The sequence below is a fragment of the Numenius arquata genome, chromosome 24 (assembly GCF_964106895.1).
Source record: "Numenius arquata chromosome 24, bNumArq3.hap1.1, whole genome shotgun sequence".
In the NCBI taxonomy this organism is placed as follows: domain Eukaryota; kingdom Metazoa; phylum Chordata; class Aves; order Charadriiformes; family Scolopacidae; genus Numenius; species Numenius arquata.
This window is the reverse complement of record NC_133599.1, coordinates 2,823,512-2,840,452: the sequence shown is the minus strand read 5'-3', so window position 1 is coordinate 2,840,452 and position 16,941 is coordinate 2,823,512. Positions and strand designations below refer to the sequence as shown.

Below are 16,941 nucleotides of genomic sequence, written 5' to 3'. Positions count from 1 at the left end.
CTCTGCATTCCTGTACTTCAGTTCCCAGAAAAAAAAAAAAAAAAAAAAAAAGAAAAGGAAACAGACTTGGTAAATATAGTTGTTTACTGTAAAATAAAAGACAGAAAGTAGAAAGAAGGCACTTAATAGGTCCCTATGTGGATTCTGCTACCAAAGGGGAAACAATACTCCCTACTGAGTTGCTGCATGTTTTATACTTATTAATCACCAGGAAAAATGAAAGATCCACAAAGCCCACTGAACTCTTCCGTTCCTCCCCCTTTAAAGATTTTTAGGAATGAGCTCAGCTCCGATTCTTTATTAAAACCGCCCAGTTATGTTTCTAAGCAGCAGTGCTCAAACAGAAGATTTGCTTGTGTGCCCCCAACATTCCCTGCTTTGCTGTTCTACACTTCAAAGGGAACAGGACAAGCTCCAAGCTGTGGCTTGAAGATACTTAGAGTTTTCTGGGCTCTAATAGAAGGAGATAAATCTCTCTGGAGGAAGCAGGCAATGGTGGCCCACCCCTCGTCCCCATGCTGCCCCACGGCTGCTGAGACCAGAGCACTTGGAGCTGATGGAAAGGACACCAGAGAACCAGGAAACCTGGTCTGAGAGCCCACCTCCAGAGCATCCTTACTTCTCTGCACCTCTTGCTGGAGAAACACCATCTACCAAATACTGACCTATGCCAGCTCACACCACCACAGAGCTCTGGGCAAAGCAGAAGAAATAAGACAGAAATCAGGATTGTAAATTATTAGCTAAATAAAAAAATCCAGACACCTAGACGTAGAATAAAGGGCAGCTAGAAGAGCATGGCAAGGGAGTTCGCAGCAAGCAGTGGGCAGTTTCTCTGCCTCAGTGTCCTCTAATTCCCACCTGGACCACTCCCGACCATCCTTTCACACAACGTGGCTGCAAACTGCCTTGCCCCATCTGGAGCTACTGTCTGCACCGCTCCATTGAGACTCGAGCTCTGGTGCTACCGTCCTGCACTATCTCAGCAGACTCCGAAGCTTAAGAAAATATTTGGCAATAAACTGCGTCAGCCAGAAAAAAAATTACAGATATTGCCATGAAATACTGCATCAATACTAATAGAGAGACAAGCAATTGCATTAAATTGCAGTTCGTTTCTTTGCAGCTCTCCTTCCCACAATCTTCTGCAAGTAGTAGAGAGCCATGCTCAACAAGACACCCCCTAGCACCCCGCTTACAACTCCTATCAAGCCTTCAGAAAACAACCCTCCTCGCCAAAAATACCGCTGCTCTTGCACTTCTTCATGGGTGCTATTGTCTGGGTAGTATACCAGCTCCTCGTTTGCTGCTAGCTTCTGTTCCCAGGTCAAGAATTTTTCAAAGTTCAGATCCACTAAGTTCTTTTGCACCACTCTGACCCCAAAGTAGACCCTCTTGACGACTTTGAGCGTCTTCAATATCCGCACATCGCATCGGTAGGTCCCAGCATCAGACTCCTTGGTAGGGGAAAATTTGACGACAGAATCCGGGTTATTGAAAGGTTTGTACAGTACATCGTTTGTGGTGATAAGGCCCTGGGCAAGCCTCCACGTGTAGCTATAGTCTTGGCTACCAGAGCTGGCTGGGTCCGTGGTCAGGCAGCTGAACTGGAAGGGTTGGCCCACAGGGACGGTGAAGTGGAGCAAGCCACAGAGCCAGCTGGTGAGGCAGTAGGACCTGCGCAAGGTACAATTCCTCCTCTCTCCAGAGGGAGTGATCTCGCATATCTCCTCCAGCTTGAAGCCCGGCCCACAGGTGACGCTGCAGGACGTGGCGTTGACTGGGTATTTGAGGACAGCCAACTTCACCTCTGCTGGGATGGTCACTTTTTCAAGGGAAACTACCAACGGCAGATAGAAAGCACAAGATAACATCCCGAGGATGTGGCTGTTCCCCAAGGTCTTCATATCAGGGTTATCCATCAAATGCGCTGCTTTCTAAAGCCATGCAAATTCCGTAGTCAAAAAAAATAAATAAAATTATTCTTTGTAAATCTTCAAATTAAGTATTTCTGAAATTCCACCAGCATCATCTTCAAGACCTAACTCTTCCATTAGGAAAAATCCTCCAACAAGAGAGGCTTGAAGTACAGCACTGCTAAAAGAGATGCAACACATTACTACGTCGGTCAGAATGTGAATGGTGAACTCCAGTTCTTGTAACAGGGCAGCAGAATGTTTTAACCCACTATATATCCAAATTTGCATATATTTGACAATTTAATAAAGATGAAGTCCTCCCTTCTCTGTAAGATTTTACATACTAGTTTAGATTCATTTCCACTGTAAAGTAGTACTGTTCCAGTTTAATTTCCTCACCAAACCACAAAGTAATAGAAGTAACTATTACCGGAACCCTTAAAAATAATGCTGTTGAGCATAAGGAAATCTTAATTCCTTATGCAGCACCTGTACAGTTCTGTCTTACACACACATATCCCAAAAGCTAAAGTACTCCCCAAATTACCAGGATCACAAAGCCACGATTTCAGGCTCTAGATAATCTGATGGCACTGCCATCAAAGGGAAGCTGAACACTATTTTATGACTGATGACATCCACCTCTAGGCAGGGCTCAGTGCAGTCACCCACATCTCCGTGAGCCCAGGGTTCTGGGGGAGTGGTGCTGATGTCACAGTCCTGCTGCACGGGTCAGAACGTGGCCCCAGACCTTCCAAGGCAGAACAGAGAACTTCCCCCAAGTCTGAAGCCAAAGCGAGTACTCCGAGATGAGGACTCAGTGTAAACCCATTGTTTTAGGCTCTTGACATCCACCATCAGGCTCAGAAGACATTCAACAGCACTGGCCTCACGGCATCAGAGGAGCCGTGAGCCTGAGCCCCGTGCTCTGTGTCACATAGAGCCACCAACTCTGAGATCTGAGCCAAAACCTCCACCTTCAGCTGATGCATCTATAAAACACAAACCACTCGTGTGCTGCCATCGCAGCAAAGCGCTTCAAGAGGAGACATCCCAGGCTAACTCACTTAACGCTCATGTGTTCTGAAAGAATAATGCACTACTAAACAAAGTTCTTCATGAAAAAAAATAATAATATCTTAAGTTCCTTATTTTTGATGGAGTAACTGAACTATGGGCAAGGCAGTTCAATAATGAGCCTCTCCTTACAGCAACAGACCTATGGATTGCAGAAAGGATTTGGATTGCCACGTTCTTCAACTGTTCTGCTAATGAATATCCATATTTCTCTTCTGAACACTCCTTAATTTATTAAAATGAAGGCTTCTGAAGATGCAGTATATGTACTTTCCACACTCAGTTTCCCTGGAGGCGTTCAGCTTTGTGTTCAGCCCCACTTCCGCACGTCTGTCTCCGAGAGCCCAGGCTGTGCTCAGGTCGACAGGCTTTTATCGAGACTACAGATTTACTCCTCTCTCTTGAAAAGAGATCATCAACCAAATGAAACACTAAAAAAACCCAAACACCACCACACCAGCTGTAGGAAGGCACAATACGTTTGTGTTTCCACCCCAGGTATATTGTAGAATTTCTAAAGATTGTCACAATACAAACAATCATGGGTGTATGGAAAAGCCAAGACTTACCCATTGACTTTAGGAAATAAAACATACCTCTTTATTTACAAACACAAAAACTAACATCACTGCCATATACTACCATCAAGCCAGTATCTGACAAATATTGTACAAAACTACAGATACCAAAAAATAAAATAAAGAGATGGAAGAAAATAAACCAAAGACATATACACTGTACAGAGAAGTTTTAACAGAAATGAAGGCTGGAGTCTGTGGTAAATCATATGCTTTAAAATAATCTAGAGAAAAATGCCTGCAAAATGCATCTTTTAAAGCTCGTGGGGTTGACCACACCAGACACGGGTGGATTTGACACAGCAGAGTGCCAGGAAAGACGCAAGTCATCCTACAAGCAGAAAGAACAAAGAAAACTAATACTGTTCACATGGGAAAGGATTTCATTAAATGAAGCAGGCCACTGTACCAGAGCCGGAAATGAAAATACCAGTTTTAAAAAAACCTTCTGATTTCAAATGTCTCCCCTCTTCCCATGCTTATCTCTCCTGCAACTACTGCATACTTCTGACTGCAAATTAATAAATCTCTTTATGAGTCCTCTTCTTGGTTTTTAATGTCTGCAGGATACTTTGAAAATTTAAATACGTAGTGATAATCTCAATAATTACATCTGGGGAAAAAATGAGAGTAATTGCATAGGAACTACAAAAGTCTATAAAAGAAGGGGCATTAGGAATGAAAACTTTCCTTTAACAGGCAGTTGGTCTAGTACAGAGAGGTGTCAGGATTTAGCTATTGGATAAAGTATCTCTTCCCATTCCCACAAGGAAAATATTACAACCCTCTTTACGGAATAAAAGTTTAAAGCCTGGCTGGGAACGAGCTGTCAGCATTCATCTTTCTTCTATTCTTGATCCAGAAGTGGGGCAAAAAAAGCCTGAAAAACTACTGTTTCAGTTGTGGAAAACATTGGGTCTGTTTTTTCTCTTACTGCCAGTACCTACCAGCTAAGCAGGAAACCAATTGTTTCTGGTAGGGCACCTCACAGGTAAGAGAGAGAATAAAAACACTTGTGAGGACAGGAAGAAACTGCCAACAACAGCTTTTCATACCACAGGCTAGAGGAAAGCACATAAACTGAGTATTTTATCTACAGCTACTTTCACTTGTTCCTCCTCCCATAAGCAGAGTCATCCTTCACGTCTAAAATATTCACAATACGAAGATTCATTCTTTGCAGACTTCAGAGGCGTCTTGATTCTTCCCGTTAGATCTCTACGCACTTGAGATGAAATCAAACCCGGCACATAATCAGCAGCAGCGTTTCACTACGCACGTCAGCACAGAAGACATCACACTGAGCTAACAGAACAGCCAAGGCAACGTGGCTGGTCCAGAAGGACCTACAACTCACCGAGATAAAAATTAACAGCAGAGAAAGGGAAGCTTGCAGAATACACAGTCGTAGGGCATCAGGAATAAAAATACACACTTTGGGTATTCTTCAATCCAGGAACAACCGAAAAAAATAATAAAAATGCAAAAGACAATGGCTGATAAGCTCTGGAGTGGCAGGGTGTCGGGTACCAGCTCGCTTTAGAAATAGTTACATACGTCAACACAAAGGCGGTCCAATTAGTCTCTTTGCAAATGGCACGACCTGAGAGTCAGCATCTTACACTGTTCGACGAAGAGGCAGTTAAGGGGAAATGAAGGCCGTTTCCTCTTCCATATTCATTTCTTACAAAAGTCACTCCCTGAATCCATGAACAATCAGTCTGCTGTATTAGTCAGTCCACTCTGACTGAGCATTTCATCTATTTTCCACATTATGGCGCCAATATAGGAAAGAATACAGGAAGATAAAGAAGAGTGTCTTCATAACAATTCTGAGATTGCCCCACCTGCTAAAGAGATCAAAGACAAGTGAAAAATAAGTAACCAGACTCAAAACAGATGTTACCAGAAACCAGAGACCACCACATATGGTAGCATTGCCAGGAAAAAAAAAAAAACACGAAAGAAAACAAGGTTTTCTAGGTAAAGCCATTCTTTTCAGAACAAGATATAATCAACAAGATACTGGAGATCTTAATTTGTCATAGATGGTATTTCTGCATTTGGATGTGAGATCACGTGCACAGGGGTGGCCAAGGTGGCTGAGGAACTCTGAGCTTTTCCTCCACAAAGTCACGAGCAAACTTACCTGGCGTAAAATTTTTTTGATTCATCGATCCCAAAACCTCAGAGCAAAAGCATGACTGAAAACAACAAGTTCCACCTAAGTTTGGGTTAAGGCAGATTGCCCTAAGGTTTTTATTTTAAAACTATCAAATGGATCGAGCTTCTCAGTTTGTTTATACTGAAACCTGATTTTGAAATAGCAGCTTTAAGAACAAGACGTTTCCTGCCAGACCATACAGCACAGTGACACAGACACACTTGCAGCTGGCTCCAAGGCCCGGCCACACAGCTCGCAGAAAGACACTGTATTAGGGCATATCACAAACATTTTCCAGTAGAAATGCTTGTGTGACTGTTTTAGTGATCGATTAGTTACTTCAGAAAGCAACAAGCAGAATTAACAGCTTCATGCACGAGAGATAGAAAGGAGTCGGGCTCCAGAACCCCAGGCAGGGTGCATCTGCACATGGTGGAACATCAGCAACCCCCAAAAAAACCTGGCTGCCCAAAATAGGAACTTTAAGTGCAAGCCTTAAATAGAATGAAGGAAGACAGACACAAACTTCATGGATTAAAAGACTGCTGTGAGTTTGGAAAGACCCAAGCGACAGTTTCTTTCAGTGGACAATTTGTTCTTCTCATAACATGACTCATACAGACACCTCCAACCACTGAGATCTACTGCATGGATCCATTAGATCCTCTGAAGTCAACAGTACTGTAGAGGGAAGCACAATAACAGGTCCTAATGAGAGACAAAAGTCCATCATAGCATTATTAACTGAGCTATAGCTCAATCAAGCTAAAGAACAGCACCATGGAAAAACACCTTATAGTGCTTACGGGCAACAAAGGCTAAAAGTCAATCTCAGAAAGCTCTACCTTCCCAATAGATGGGTAAAGTAAGCAGGGAACTTGGGTCTAAACCCATTTGTTTGTAAGAAAAGAAAATTTGCATTTTACAGTGCCCAAAACCCAGCACTAACTGTACTGGGACAGGTAAGCACATCCCAAGCTCAGCAGCAGTAAAACCCCACTGTTGTCTTTTACAGACTTAATACAACAACTGCACGGGAGCGTTACAAGCAAAACCACACAAAAATCCTCCCAGGTAGGGCTTTGCAAGGATGTGTGAAAAAAAAAAAAAAACCCAAACAAAAAAAGGAGTCTGTCTAGAACATTGCTTCGTTTGAAAAGTGTTAAGAGGAAACGGGAGTGTTATTTTTCCAGCTCTCACAAAAGACGAATGCAACAGCGATCACAAGCTGCAAGAGGAAAGCACACCGAGATCTGCCCACAAACGCAGATCAAGCAAATTAGTAAAACAAGTCGATAACAAAGTTACATAAACATACCTTGCAGAAGTTGAACAAAAACACTTGCTATCAAAACCACTTCTCTGAAAACAGACTGCTTATACAGCTACTTAAACATGGAAAAGTCAAAATTCCCAGCATTGCTTTTTTGAAGCAAATTATGAGTGAAATTCATTTTGGAAGCCACATTGTTAAGTTTCCAGTGCACGATCCTTTCTCATTTATATTCTTCTGCATATGGTTGCGTTAATTAACAGCACGGTAAAAGAAAGCAATCAACAGGCCTGGTTATACTCATTCGGTCTTCAAACTGCTCTTGTCCACCCAGGGTGGTACAACAGCGTGGCAGGACGTGTGACAGATGTCAGCAAAGACACTCGAGGACCCACACAATCCAGGTAATTCCTTACTATCATACTTTAAAACATATCGGATGCCCCCTAACGACGTCAAAAGAGAATCACTCTGTCCCATAAATCCAACACTAATTGGTACCCCCCAGACCACAAACAAGGTTCAAGGATATTCTTGGCTGTTTAATTTCTGGATTTTGCAAGACGCAGCGTGAAAGGATTAAATAGAAGCCCAAAAAATATCCATCATATTTTTCCATGTATAGAGTAAGTTTCTTTTATCCCATTCCCTTTTTCTGCAAATAGCAATTACTAGTACTGGTACAAGCAACGTAAGAGGAGCTGAGCAGGAAGGACAATGAGCAAGGTGGGTAGCGTAGGACCAGCAGTGAGGGAAGGAAGGGGGGGAAATAAACTCACTTCTGTACAGTCTAAAATCCACAGCAGCAGCTGCTGAGTTCAAGGAAATGCAAAATTTGATATCTGAATTACATTGTGTCTTTGGAACTGTTTATGTATCAACTCTGAGGTCATTACAATCTAAAAAATTGGAGTCTACATCACTTAATCCAAACATGTGCTTTCTTTACTGCGTTTCAATCGACTTCTCCCGACTAAGAAGCTGAAGTAGCACATGAGACAGACGGGAAACACTCAGTTTCTCTGAGACTAAGTCTGGGCCCCAACAAAGGTGACTGCACCAGTCCTGCTTTAGTACACAACCAACAAAATATGACCAAAAAAAAAAGAGAGAAATCCACCAAAACCAATCCTCGTCTCCTGCAACTGTTACTTTCTGGAATTTAACTCCGGCTGCTGTAGAGCCAGGAATAGAAAATTCAGCTCCTGAAGTTTATCTCGGGGTTTGTTTATCAAACAGCCCATTATCAATGCTCCGTTTCCTAGTTCTGCTTACAGAACTTCCCTGTTCTTCACCACTCTGCCCAGTATCGATGGCACAAAACATCAATTTCAGCTTCGGAATCCTTCACTATCTATATTTTTCCCCCTCAAAATAGACCCACCAAAACCAAACATTATTCCTCTTTATGTACGAGTTGATAGAAGTTATTGAAAAGATTAAAGTTATCAGAAGATTTTTTGCTTCTGAAATAGTGCTCTCTCTCTTTTAAAAACCCTACACGCTCTTTCTACGCAATAAAACAGGCGTGGATATCAGTTTTATTAGAGACATTGAAAGCATTTCCACTTTAAAAAATGTAAAATTTTGCCTATCCTTGACAGCAGCTAAACGTTTAGTGAGCAGGTGCCATTTGGGAAGATAAAAAACTATGACTATATTAAGTCAGGGTCTGCACAAAGCAAGGCCACCAAGCAAGCCAACGACGCTGACGCTGGGTTCCTTACCTGTCAAAGGCTGTCCCAGCTCCGCCTGCACTTTACCCTTCGCTGCTCCTTCCAGAGGTAAAGCACCTCTGTCCCCTTTGTAGAGTTTCGGTTTAAATGGAGAATCTTTGTCTTTACCTTTTGATCCTTTAGGCCTGCCTGCTTGCTTCTTCTTGGATTTACCATCACCCTTCACACCCAGCAGCGGATGGACTTCTGCGGAGAGACAACGTGTTACCCAAGTGAATTATCCCTTAGGATGCTTTTATCAGCACGTACAGCCCTTGGGTTTACACACAAACAGCACTAAAAATACAGCTCCAGGGGTGCCTTTACTCATTCGTAACTCGCGAAATGCCAGCACATTTGCAGAGTTGGTGGCTATTAATAACTATTGTAAGAAGTGACTTCTAAGGAGAAAATTAAGGAGTGATCTTCTGAACTTTTGGTCTTCAGACAAAGCCAAAGCAAAGCTAAAAACCGTCTCAGATGCAGAAGAGGCACTAAAACAGAGCAGCTTCTACGCACCATCATTAGGTACTCCTTGGAGTTCAATGTTGGTGGTTTTGGGCTTCTTCTTTGGTGCCTGAGGTCCATCAGAGGAGGACTGCCTCTTCTTCTCAGAACCCATTCCCTCATCAGTCAGAGAGCTCTGAACCGCGTCCGGTGGAGGCCCATAGGGGTTTTCTTCTGGATCTTCCACTTCAGGAGCAATGGGTAAGTAAAGAAGAGCCTTGGAGTCCTCCAGTTCTTCATCGCTGTGAAGGAAAGAAGTTTGCTTTCATTTAAAACTAGGGGTTGTTATAACATATTATACAGGGAATATTGGTGATACATTTTGTATTCATACTTTAAACAAAATGTTCTTTCACCTGCTACAGAAGGCAGCAATGGGATCCACACTAGTTACATCCACTTCTTCATCTTCTGCAGCATCAGCACCTGAGAACCAGGGAAAAAAAAAAAAAAGACAAATTAAAGACAGTAAGGAAAAGACAAAGTTACTTAGAAAGAATGGGACTGACTGTGCTTAAATGTCTCAGAGTGCAGAAGTGAGAATTAAAGCAGAAAACAAACCTCGAGTATTTCCTCTTAAATCCATCAGGTTTTTATTTTATTTTTGTATGTTCTAATACAGACCTATTGTTATAAAACACCACTAAGAAAGCCACATAAAGGATTTAAAGTGTTCTAGACGTTTTGTTGCTTTCACTGAACTAGTTCTAAATCTGATGAAATTTATTTTAACGTTTAATTCCCACAAGCCAACATTACACTTGAATATTAGAAAATACTAAGGAACAATGAATCTAAATATGAGAAGTGCTGCAAAGCCTGGTAAGGAGGAGAGAGCGAGCTCTGGTGTGCTGGGAAAAATCCTTATTTCTTTCCCTAGTTTAAAGGCAGCCTTTCACATCACACAATTTTTTGGCACCACCCAGTGGCCAGGTTGCGCTGGTTTTGATCGCAATTCAGCATCGCTGCTGTTCAGAGCAAGCCCGTACGATGATACATTTCTGTTTGCTACTACTTTCTGCTTAAATATATATCAGAGAGGGGAGGAATTTCTAAAAACAATGTTGCACGTCAATTAGCAGGAGTCATATTGACTGTGTTAGCTCATACAACTTCATGTACCCACTCCTCTTTTGTCATTCAACAACCCACGTGTGCCGCAAACAAAGTTTCTGCAGTACCTGTCTGTTCTGGTTCACTTTTATCTTCATCTTCAATGTCAAACTCTGATTCTCTCTCTTCATATTCTACATTTTCATCCAGCTCCTTGAAGTCAGGCGCAAAGGCACTCCAGTTTTCCTAAACCACAAATTCAAAACCATTTTGACCTTCCGCAAAGGAACAGGAGCCGCAGTGAGGACTCACGCCGTTGCGGTCTCGTTCCACATCACAGCCCCCAAGCCCCGCACCGGATCACACAAATCAAACCTCATTCAGGTCCACACTCATGTGGCAAATTACAAACTGCACGAGTTAGTTCCTACTGAAAATATGACATCATAATTCCTTATAATTAATAATTCCTTAAACATTGCAATGCATGTAATAATTACCCTCTTTGGTAATAATCACCAAAGCTGTATGTTCGTGTTTAGCCACTTAATTTTGGCTCGCTCACACAGATTTTCTGCTCTTACACCACACATTCAGGACGTCCGTTTCCACACAAAGTGTCCCTGTGATGATATTTAAGGTTTAACACAAAGTTTCACTAATTCATCAACTGAAGTATGAGCATCCTCCTCACGTTCAAAGATGGCAAACATCTCTCAAGTCAGGCAGGTGAACCTAACCAGCTTGTTGAACTGGGATTTAGTGAAGGATTTCAACATGCAACCGTTCAGTCTACTGGGATGGAGACCACTGGGGAATCCTCTTAAGGAAACGATCTCAAACACTCACCACTTGATTCTGAGCCCATATTGACACAACACCACTGGAAATAGAAGCTATGATGGGTCGGACAGGATGCCACTAGATTTATTTGAAAGAGCAAAAAGGAGAAGCTTAATTGGTAAATGGAATTAAGCAAGCTTAGTTTTCAAAATAACAAAAACCATAATAATAGCAGACAACTTTTCTTACTGCTACATCCAAGAGCAGCTCTCCTCTGGTCCCGTGGAGGATTTTCACCAGGTTTCCAATACTCTTCTCCCAAATGTACAGGGCATGCTGTCGTGCTGAACCTGCCACTATATATTCACCATCCCCAGAGAAACAACACTTCTTCCACGGTGTCCTGCGTGCAAAGACAACACCACAAGTTAAACAGTTAAACAACAGCACAACACGGAGGATGGAGAACAGCGGAGTGGGCTTGTTCTATACATTGAGATCTTACACTCCCATCCACCAATAATATTTTAACTTCAAATTAAACTGAGACAGACAGGTTTTAAATGAAAAAATCTGTCCATTACACTGAGTAAGATACTGAGCTGCTCTTCATCCAGAGACTCCCATTAGCGCCAAGAACACAAACCTCACCTTTTCCAGCCAGGCCAACCAGTCATTCTGCTGCCTCTTACCTGTTGACTAAATCCTGCAGCTTCTGCATGGGTTCAGGCTCCCCATCCCGTCCACAAGTTAGAATTTCGCGGCCGTCGTACACCCTGATTATCCGGTCAGCCGTGTTTATTAAAAAGCAGCTGTAGGAAGGAGGGCACAGAACACACATTGCGTTAAAAGACTAAGAAAATAAAAAGAACCAGAATATGCTCCACGAAAGAACCGTGGGGTTTTTAAGACCCTGTATTCTCTGTCAATCTACCCTATAGTTTCCATTCATCTTTAAAGACACCACTTGACAGATGACGTAACTCACCTTCCTTTCCGAGCAAATTCAATCGATTTAATAGCTGTGGTGTTGCTGGTTCCAGTTGTCACTCTGAAGGAAGCAACAAGATCCTGAGTGTCTGTTTTTAACACCAAAATCTGAAGATTAAGGAGACAGAAGGCAATCAGTGTCTTCATTGTAACTCATTCCCCTTTCGGTACCTTTCACATCAGCTACTAACCCTGACAAGAGAAGCCTCAGCAATCTACACAGGAATAGTTGGGATCCTGCAACTGCAGTTTCTACTACAGTTTCTGCGACAGTTCTGCGACATAAACACTGCTTTGTTTACACTGGAAAAGGATCCAACAAATATGGTGAAAGACAACAGCAACACAAAGACCTAACTCATAGTATTATAGTCTAGAGATCTTCAGAGATAAAAGTGAGATGATTTGTTCAGAAGATCATATCAGCGCGATATCAATTATTCAAGAGACACTCAGGAAGCTTTATTTGGGTATTAAAACAAAGAATGTGACCCAGAGACGTTAAGTATCTTGATAAAAATGGGAAGTAAATCTAAGCTCTTGCATCCAGTGCTGCCTGCTAAAGTCTCACCTTCCCCTTGGCATTGCCCGTATAAATGTATTCCCCTCGCCTGTCAAAGGAGGCCACCACGTTGAGATCAGAATCATCATCCACAGGTAGGACAACGTGTTTGGAGTCTGACAGTGTCAGCATCACTGGCGCCGACTTCATGGGACAAACCAAAACTCTATTTCTGCAAGCAGAAAAAAACAAAGAGTTAGTAGGTTCTTCTCTGGAAAAGAAGTTTCCACATTTAGAAGTAAGAAAAAAAAAATCTCAACCCGTATCAAGAAATACAGAATACCTCTGTATTTTTATTATTTTATTTCAACTTTGTTACTTTAATCACAACACGACGTTAAACCAGTGTTTCATTTCCTTTCTTTTTCTAGGAGCTTCTCCAAATTTATGCAGCACTTGTAAAAACTCAACAAGACATTTCTATACACATTTCTAAGAACTATTCTCTTGTTCATTCTTTTCCTCTCCTGATATTTTCATAATAAAAAGAGCCACAACAAATCCAGTTAGGCTTCTAATCACAAAAAGAATTTACGCTGACAGCATCTACTAGATTTGGAAAACATCACTTGGCAAATTACAATAAAAGCAGTTTAATAACCCTTAGTTCTAGCAAAATAAGAGCATCTTTTTTACAGAGGACTTACTGGTCTCGAGGGTGGTACTGAACTTTCAAGATAGGCGAAGGAAATCGAAATCTCTGGTCGCAGTCCCCAGAGAGCACATCCCATTGCGACACAATGTTATCGGTCGAAGCACTCACCAGTTTGTGACCATCTCGACTCCAGCTACAGTAACGAGAGGCAGTTCAAGGAAAAGTTACTCCTTAAATACACAAAACACACCTCCACAGTTTAAAATTATCAGAGCAAATTATCAGACTCAGATATGTCTGTTAGCCTGAAGAATAATCTAACATCCAAAAACTTAACAGACGTAACATATTTAATAAAGGCAGAAAGGGATTGAGTTTGCCTTGCCATGACACCAAGCTGTGTGGAGCGGTCCACACGCTGAGGGGAAGGGAGAGCATCCAGAGGGACCTGGATAAGCTGGAGAGGTGGGACCATGTGAACCTCACAAAGTTCAACAAGGTCAAGTACAAGGTCCTGCTCCTGGGTCATGGAAATCCCAAGCACAAATCCAGGCTGGGCGGAGAACGGATTGAGAACAGCCCTGAGGAGAAGGACTTGGGGGTGTTGGTGGATGAGAAGCTGTGGCTGCCCCATCCCTGGAGGGGTTCAAGGCCAGGCTGGACGGGGCTTTGAGCAACCTGATCTGGAGGGAGGTGTCCCTGCCCAGGGCAGGGGGGTTGGAACTCCATGATCTTTAAGGTCCCTTCCAACCCAAACTATCGTATAGCTTCCAAACTCTCTTAAATGAAACTATCCTACAGCATAACTGATTATCCCACAACGGGCTGGCATTTCACCAAGTGACACGCCCAGGTGTTAAGAGCTGCCAGGGTATCAGAGCGCCTGATGCTCAGCAACCACGGGCACAAATGATTCCGTGAAATTCTAACAAAAGTAAGAACAGCCTCTCACACCTGGTGCACAAGCTACGAGCTCAATTACGACTAAACACCGAGCCCACTCCCTCGGAGGAAAACCGAGCCTTTTCTCACCATAGCGAGCAGACGGGGTGGATGTGAGCGCTGATGATTTTGGCGATGCCCCTGGTGAGGAAGTCCCAAATGACGATGCGCCCGTCGTTGCAGCCCACGGCCAGCAGCGTGCCCCAGCGGTTGAAGGTGCAGGTCAGGGCCATGCTGATGCAGTCCAGCGTCCCATCCGCCTCCTGCGGGGAGAGGGCAGCCCAGGGGGGCCGGTCAGCCCAGCCCGTCCCGCCCGGCCGCTGGCAGCAGCCGACGGGCCGGGGGCAGCTCGGCGGGGCGGGGGGAGGTTTACCTCAGGGTAGTTCTGGCCGAACGACTCTGCAACAACGAAACGCAAAGACGTGAGGCGCGCCCGCCGCCCCCGCCCCGGCTGACCGCGCTGCGGGGGCGGCGGCTCGGTACCCGCCTACCGACGGGCCCCGGCCCGGCCCGGCCCGGCCGCCCCCCCTCGCCCCGGACCCACCGAGCAGCTCCAGGTTCATCGCGGCCGCCGTCCCGCTCCCTCCGTCCCCGTCGCCGAAGGACCCCGTTGAGGGGACCTGCGCTGAGCCGCCCCGGCGTTCGCCTGACGAATCCCCGCTTCCCTTCTCCACCGGTCCGGCCGCCCACCGGCGCCTCACGGCTCGGTTCGACAAAACGTGAGGACGGTCGGGCTCGAAGATGCCTCCTCGCGGCGCGGCGGCGGGGCTCGGTAGCGCGGCGGAGGTTCAGGCAGCGTGGCCAGACTCAGGCAGCGCGGCGGACAACCCCGGCGCCTGCGCGCGGAGGGGTCCGGGCGGGCCCCGCGGCCGCGGGCCCGAGGTTCCGGGGGCGGCGGGTCGGGGAGCGGGCTGGGGGCGGCGGCTACTGCAGCAAAGGGAGCGCGAAAGGGGGGTACCGAGCGGATCGGGTACAAATAATTAACAATAATAATAACGATACGAAGATGCTGGGAGGGCTGGAGCCCCTCTGCTGTGAGGACAGGCTGAGAGAGTTGGGGGGGCTTCAGCCTGGAGAAGAGAAGGCTCCGGGGAGACCTTGGAGCCCCTTCCAGTCCCTAAAGGGGCTCCAGGAGAGATGGGGAGGGACTCTGGATCAGGGAGGGGAGCCATAGGAGGAGGGGGAAGGGTTTGACACTGACAGAGGGGAGACTGAGATGAGATGTGGGGAAGGAATTCTTTGCTGTGAGGGTGGTGAGAGCCTGGCCCAGGTTGCCCAGAGAAGCTGTGGCTGCCCCATCCCTGGAGGGGTTCAAGGCCAGGTTGGAGGGGGCTTGGAGCAACCTGGTCTGGTGGGAGGTGTCCCTGCCCAGGGCAGGGGGTTTGGAACTGGATGGGCTTTAAGGTCCCTTCCAACCCAAAGGAACCGTTCCGTGCTAAAATACAAGGGTTGAGCCAGGCTGTTCCCATTATCACGCTCTCTCCTACACACTGGGAGGGGAGGGCTCCCTGCATTTCCCTGTAACATTTCCTACATTTCCCGGGGCTCCCCCCAGCCAAGAACATGAAGCCACTGTGAGAACACGTAGTGCTATTTTATTTTTAAGCCCCGAGGGAGGGCAAAGCAGGTAAAGGGCTACATTCTCCTTAAAAGGGCAGCGCCGATTTAGGGGAACAGTAAAAGAAAAAAAAAAAAAGTTACTTGTGAAACTTATTTAAGCTAAAATTAGCAGGGCTGAAGGCAGGGGGCTGCGCTCTCCCTCCCCAGACACCACAGCAGGGCAGTGCAGGCTCCCAGGGTTTTCCATCCCAAAACAAGACATTTGGAGTCAGTGATAACCCTCTGAATGTGGTGCTTCAAGACACAGGGTAAATGTCCTGCAGGCCCCTGCTCCAGCAGCAGGACCCAGCGTCACTCCCCCGGGCTGCTGCAGCCCCCCAGCCCCTGCAGGGTTGAGGGTGTTTTCTCCCAGCTCATCCCACTGGCTGCAGGGTGAAGGAAAGGCTGGATACGGGGCTGGGGAATCTGGAAGGCAGAGGAGGGTCCCAGCAGCTCCTGGGCTGTACTTGAACCTTGCAGTGACCAACAGCTCTTCCACCAGAGCCACCTCAGCCATGGCAGCGTGTAAACCTCACACCTTTGTACACAAAGCTTTTCTCCAAAATGACTTTAGACCTTTGGGATGGGACAGGGGAGGTTCATTCCTCACCCTTCGCAGAAGCCAGCCTCCGCCTCTGGGATTTACTTTGTTGTAAGTAGCAATGATCAGAACAGCACACGCTGGCTTGTGTCCACGTGCAACAGAAGCCAGTCCAGTTCCTGGGTACACGTGGTACATCGTACAATACACAAGTTGTAACTACCCTTTTATAACATAAAAACATACTGTAACAAACATTTTCAGCAGGTTGAGGCCATAAATGTTGCCTTATCTGGGGGCAGACTCAGAGACCAGGCTTGGGGGTCTTTGAGTTTGGCACCACTTTCACTTTACAGGCTGTGGAATCTTTCAATACATAATTATTCACCTTGTTTTCCTTGTTTTAATGGAGGGGGGGAGAACACTAGTTTTAAAGATAAACAGGGTGTGTGAAATCTCTCAGAACAGGCAGAACCCAACGGAAAAAAAAAAAAAAAAAAAAAAGATATAATGCAGAGAAGCAGCTGGACTGAGTTTGGGAAAACACCAGCAGCTCTACAACATCCCACACGCAGAGAGACAAACCAGAAGGGAAACAAGACATCGAGGCAGCTACAAACAACACTAAAAAGGCATCAGATTA

At 45.2% G+C, this 16,941-nt stretch overlaps 2 protein-coding genes across 4 annotated transcripts; both read right to left on the bottom strand.

Annotated features, from left to right (window-relative positions):
• Positions 1-1,100: 1,100 nt before the first annotated feature.
• TMEM81 (transmembrane protein 81) lies at positions 1,101-1,967 on the bottom strand. Its single transcript, XM_074163481.1, has one exon. The coding sequence runs from the start codon at positions 1,920-1,922 to the stop codon at positions 1,101-1,103; it is 822 nt and encodes a 273-aa protein (XP_074019582.1). The 5' UTR covers positions 1,923-1,967.
• Positions 1,968-3,485: 1,518 nt separating this feature from the next.
• RBBP5 (RB binding protein 5, histone lysine methyltransferase complex subunit) lies at positions 3,486-14,751 on the bottom strand. Of its 3 annotated transcripts, none has more exons than XM_074163320.1 (14): positions 14,703-14,751; positions 14,532-14,557; positions 14,249-14,421; positions 13,269-13,409; positions 12,631-12,793; positions 12,058-12,167; positions 11,762-11,881; positions 11,319-11,472; positions 11,136-11,207; positions 10,415-10,532; positions 9,590-9,659; positions 9,246-9,475; positions 8,739-8,933; positions 3,486-5,424 (listed from the first exon to the last, which is right to left on the bottom strand). In XM_074163320.1, the coding sequence occupies exons 1-14, from the start codon at positions 14,719-14,721 to the stop codon at positions 5,396-5,398; spliced, it is 1,620 nt and encodes a 539-aa protein (XP_074019421.1). In that variant the 5' UTR covers positions 14,722-14,751; the 3' UTR covers positions 3,486-5,395. The 3 variants fall into 3 exon arrangements, with proteins under 3 accessions (XP_074019421.1, XP_074019422.1, XP_074019423.1); XM_074163321.1 differs by having other exon boundaries at positions 3,577-5,421; positions 14,703-14,721; XM_074163322.1 differs by having other exon boundaries at positions 3,578-5,424; positions 8,856-8,933; positions 14,703-14,721.
• Between the last annotated feature and the right edge of the window lie 2,190 nt (positions 14,752-16,941).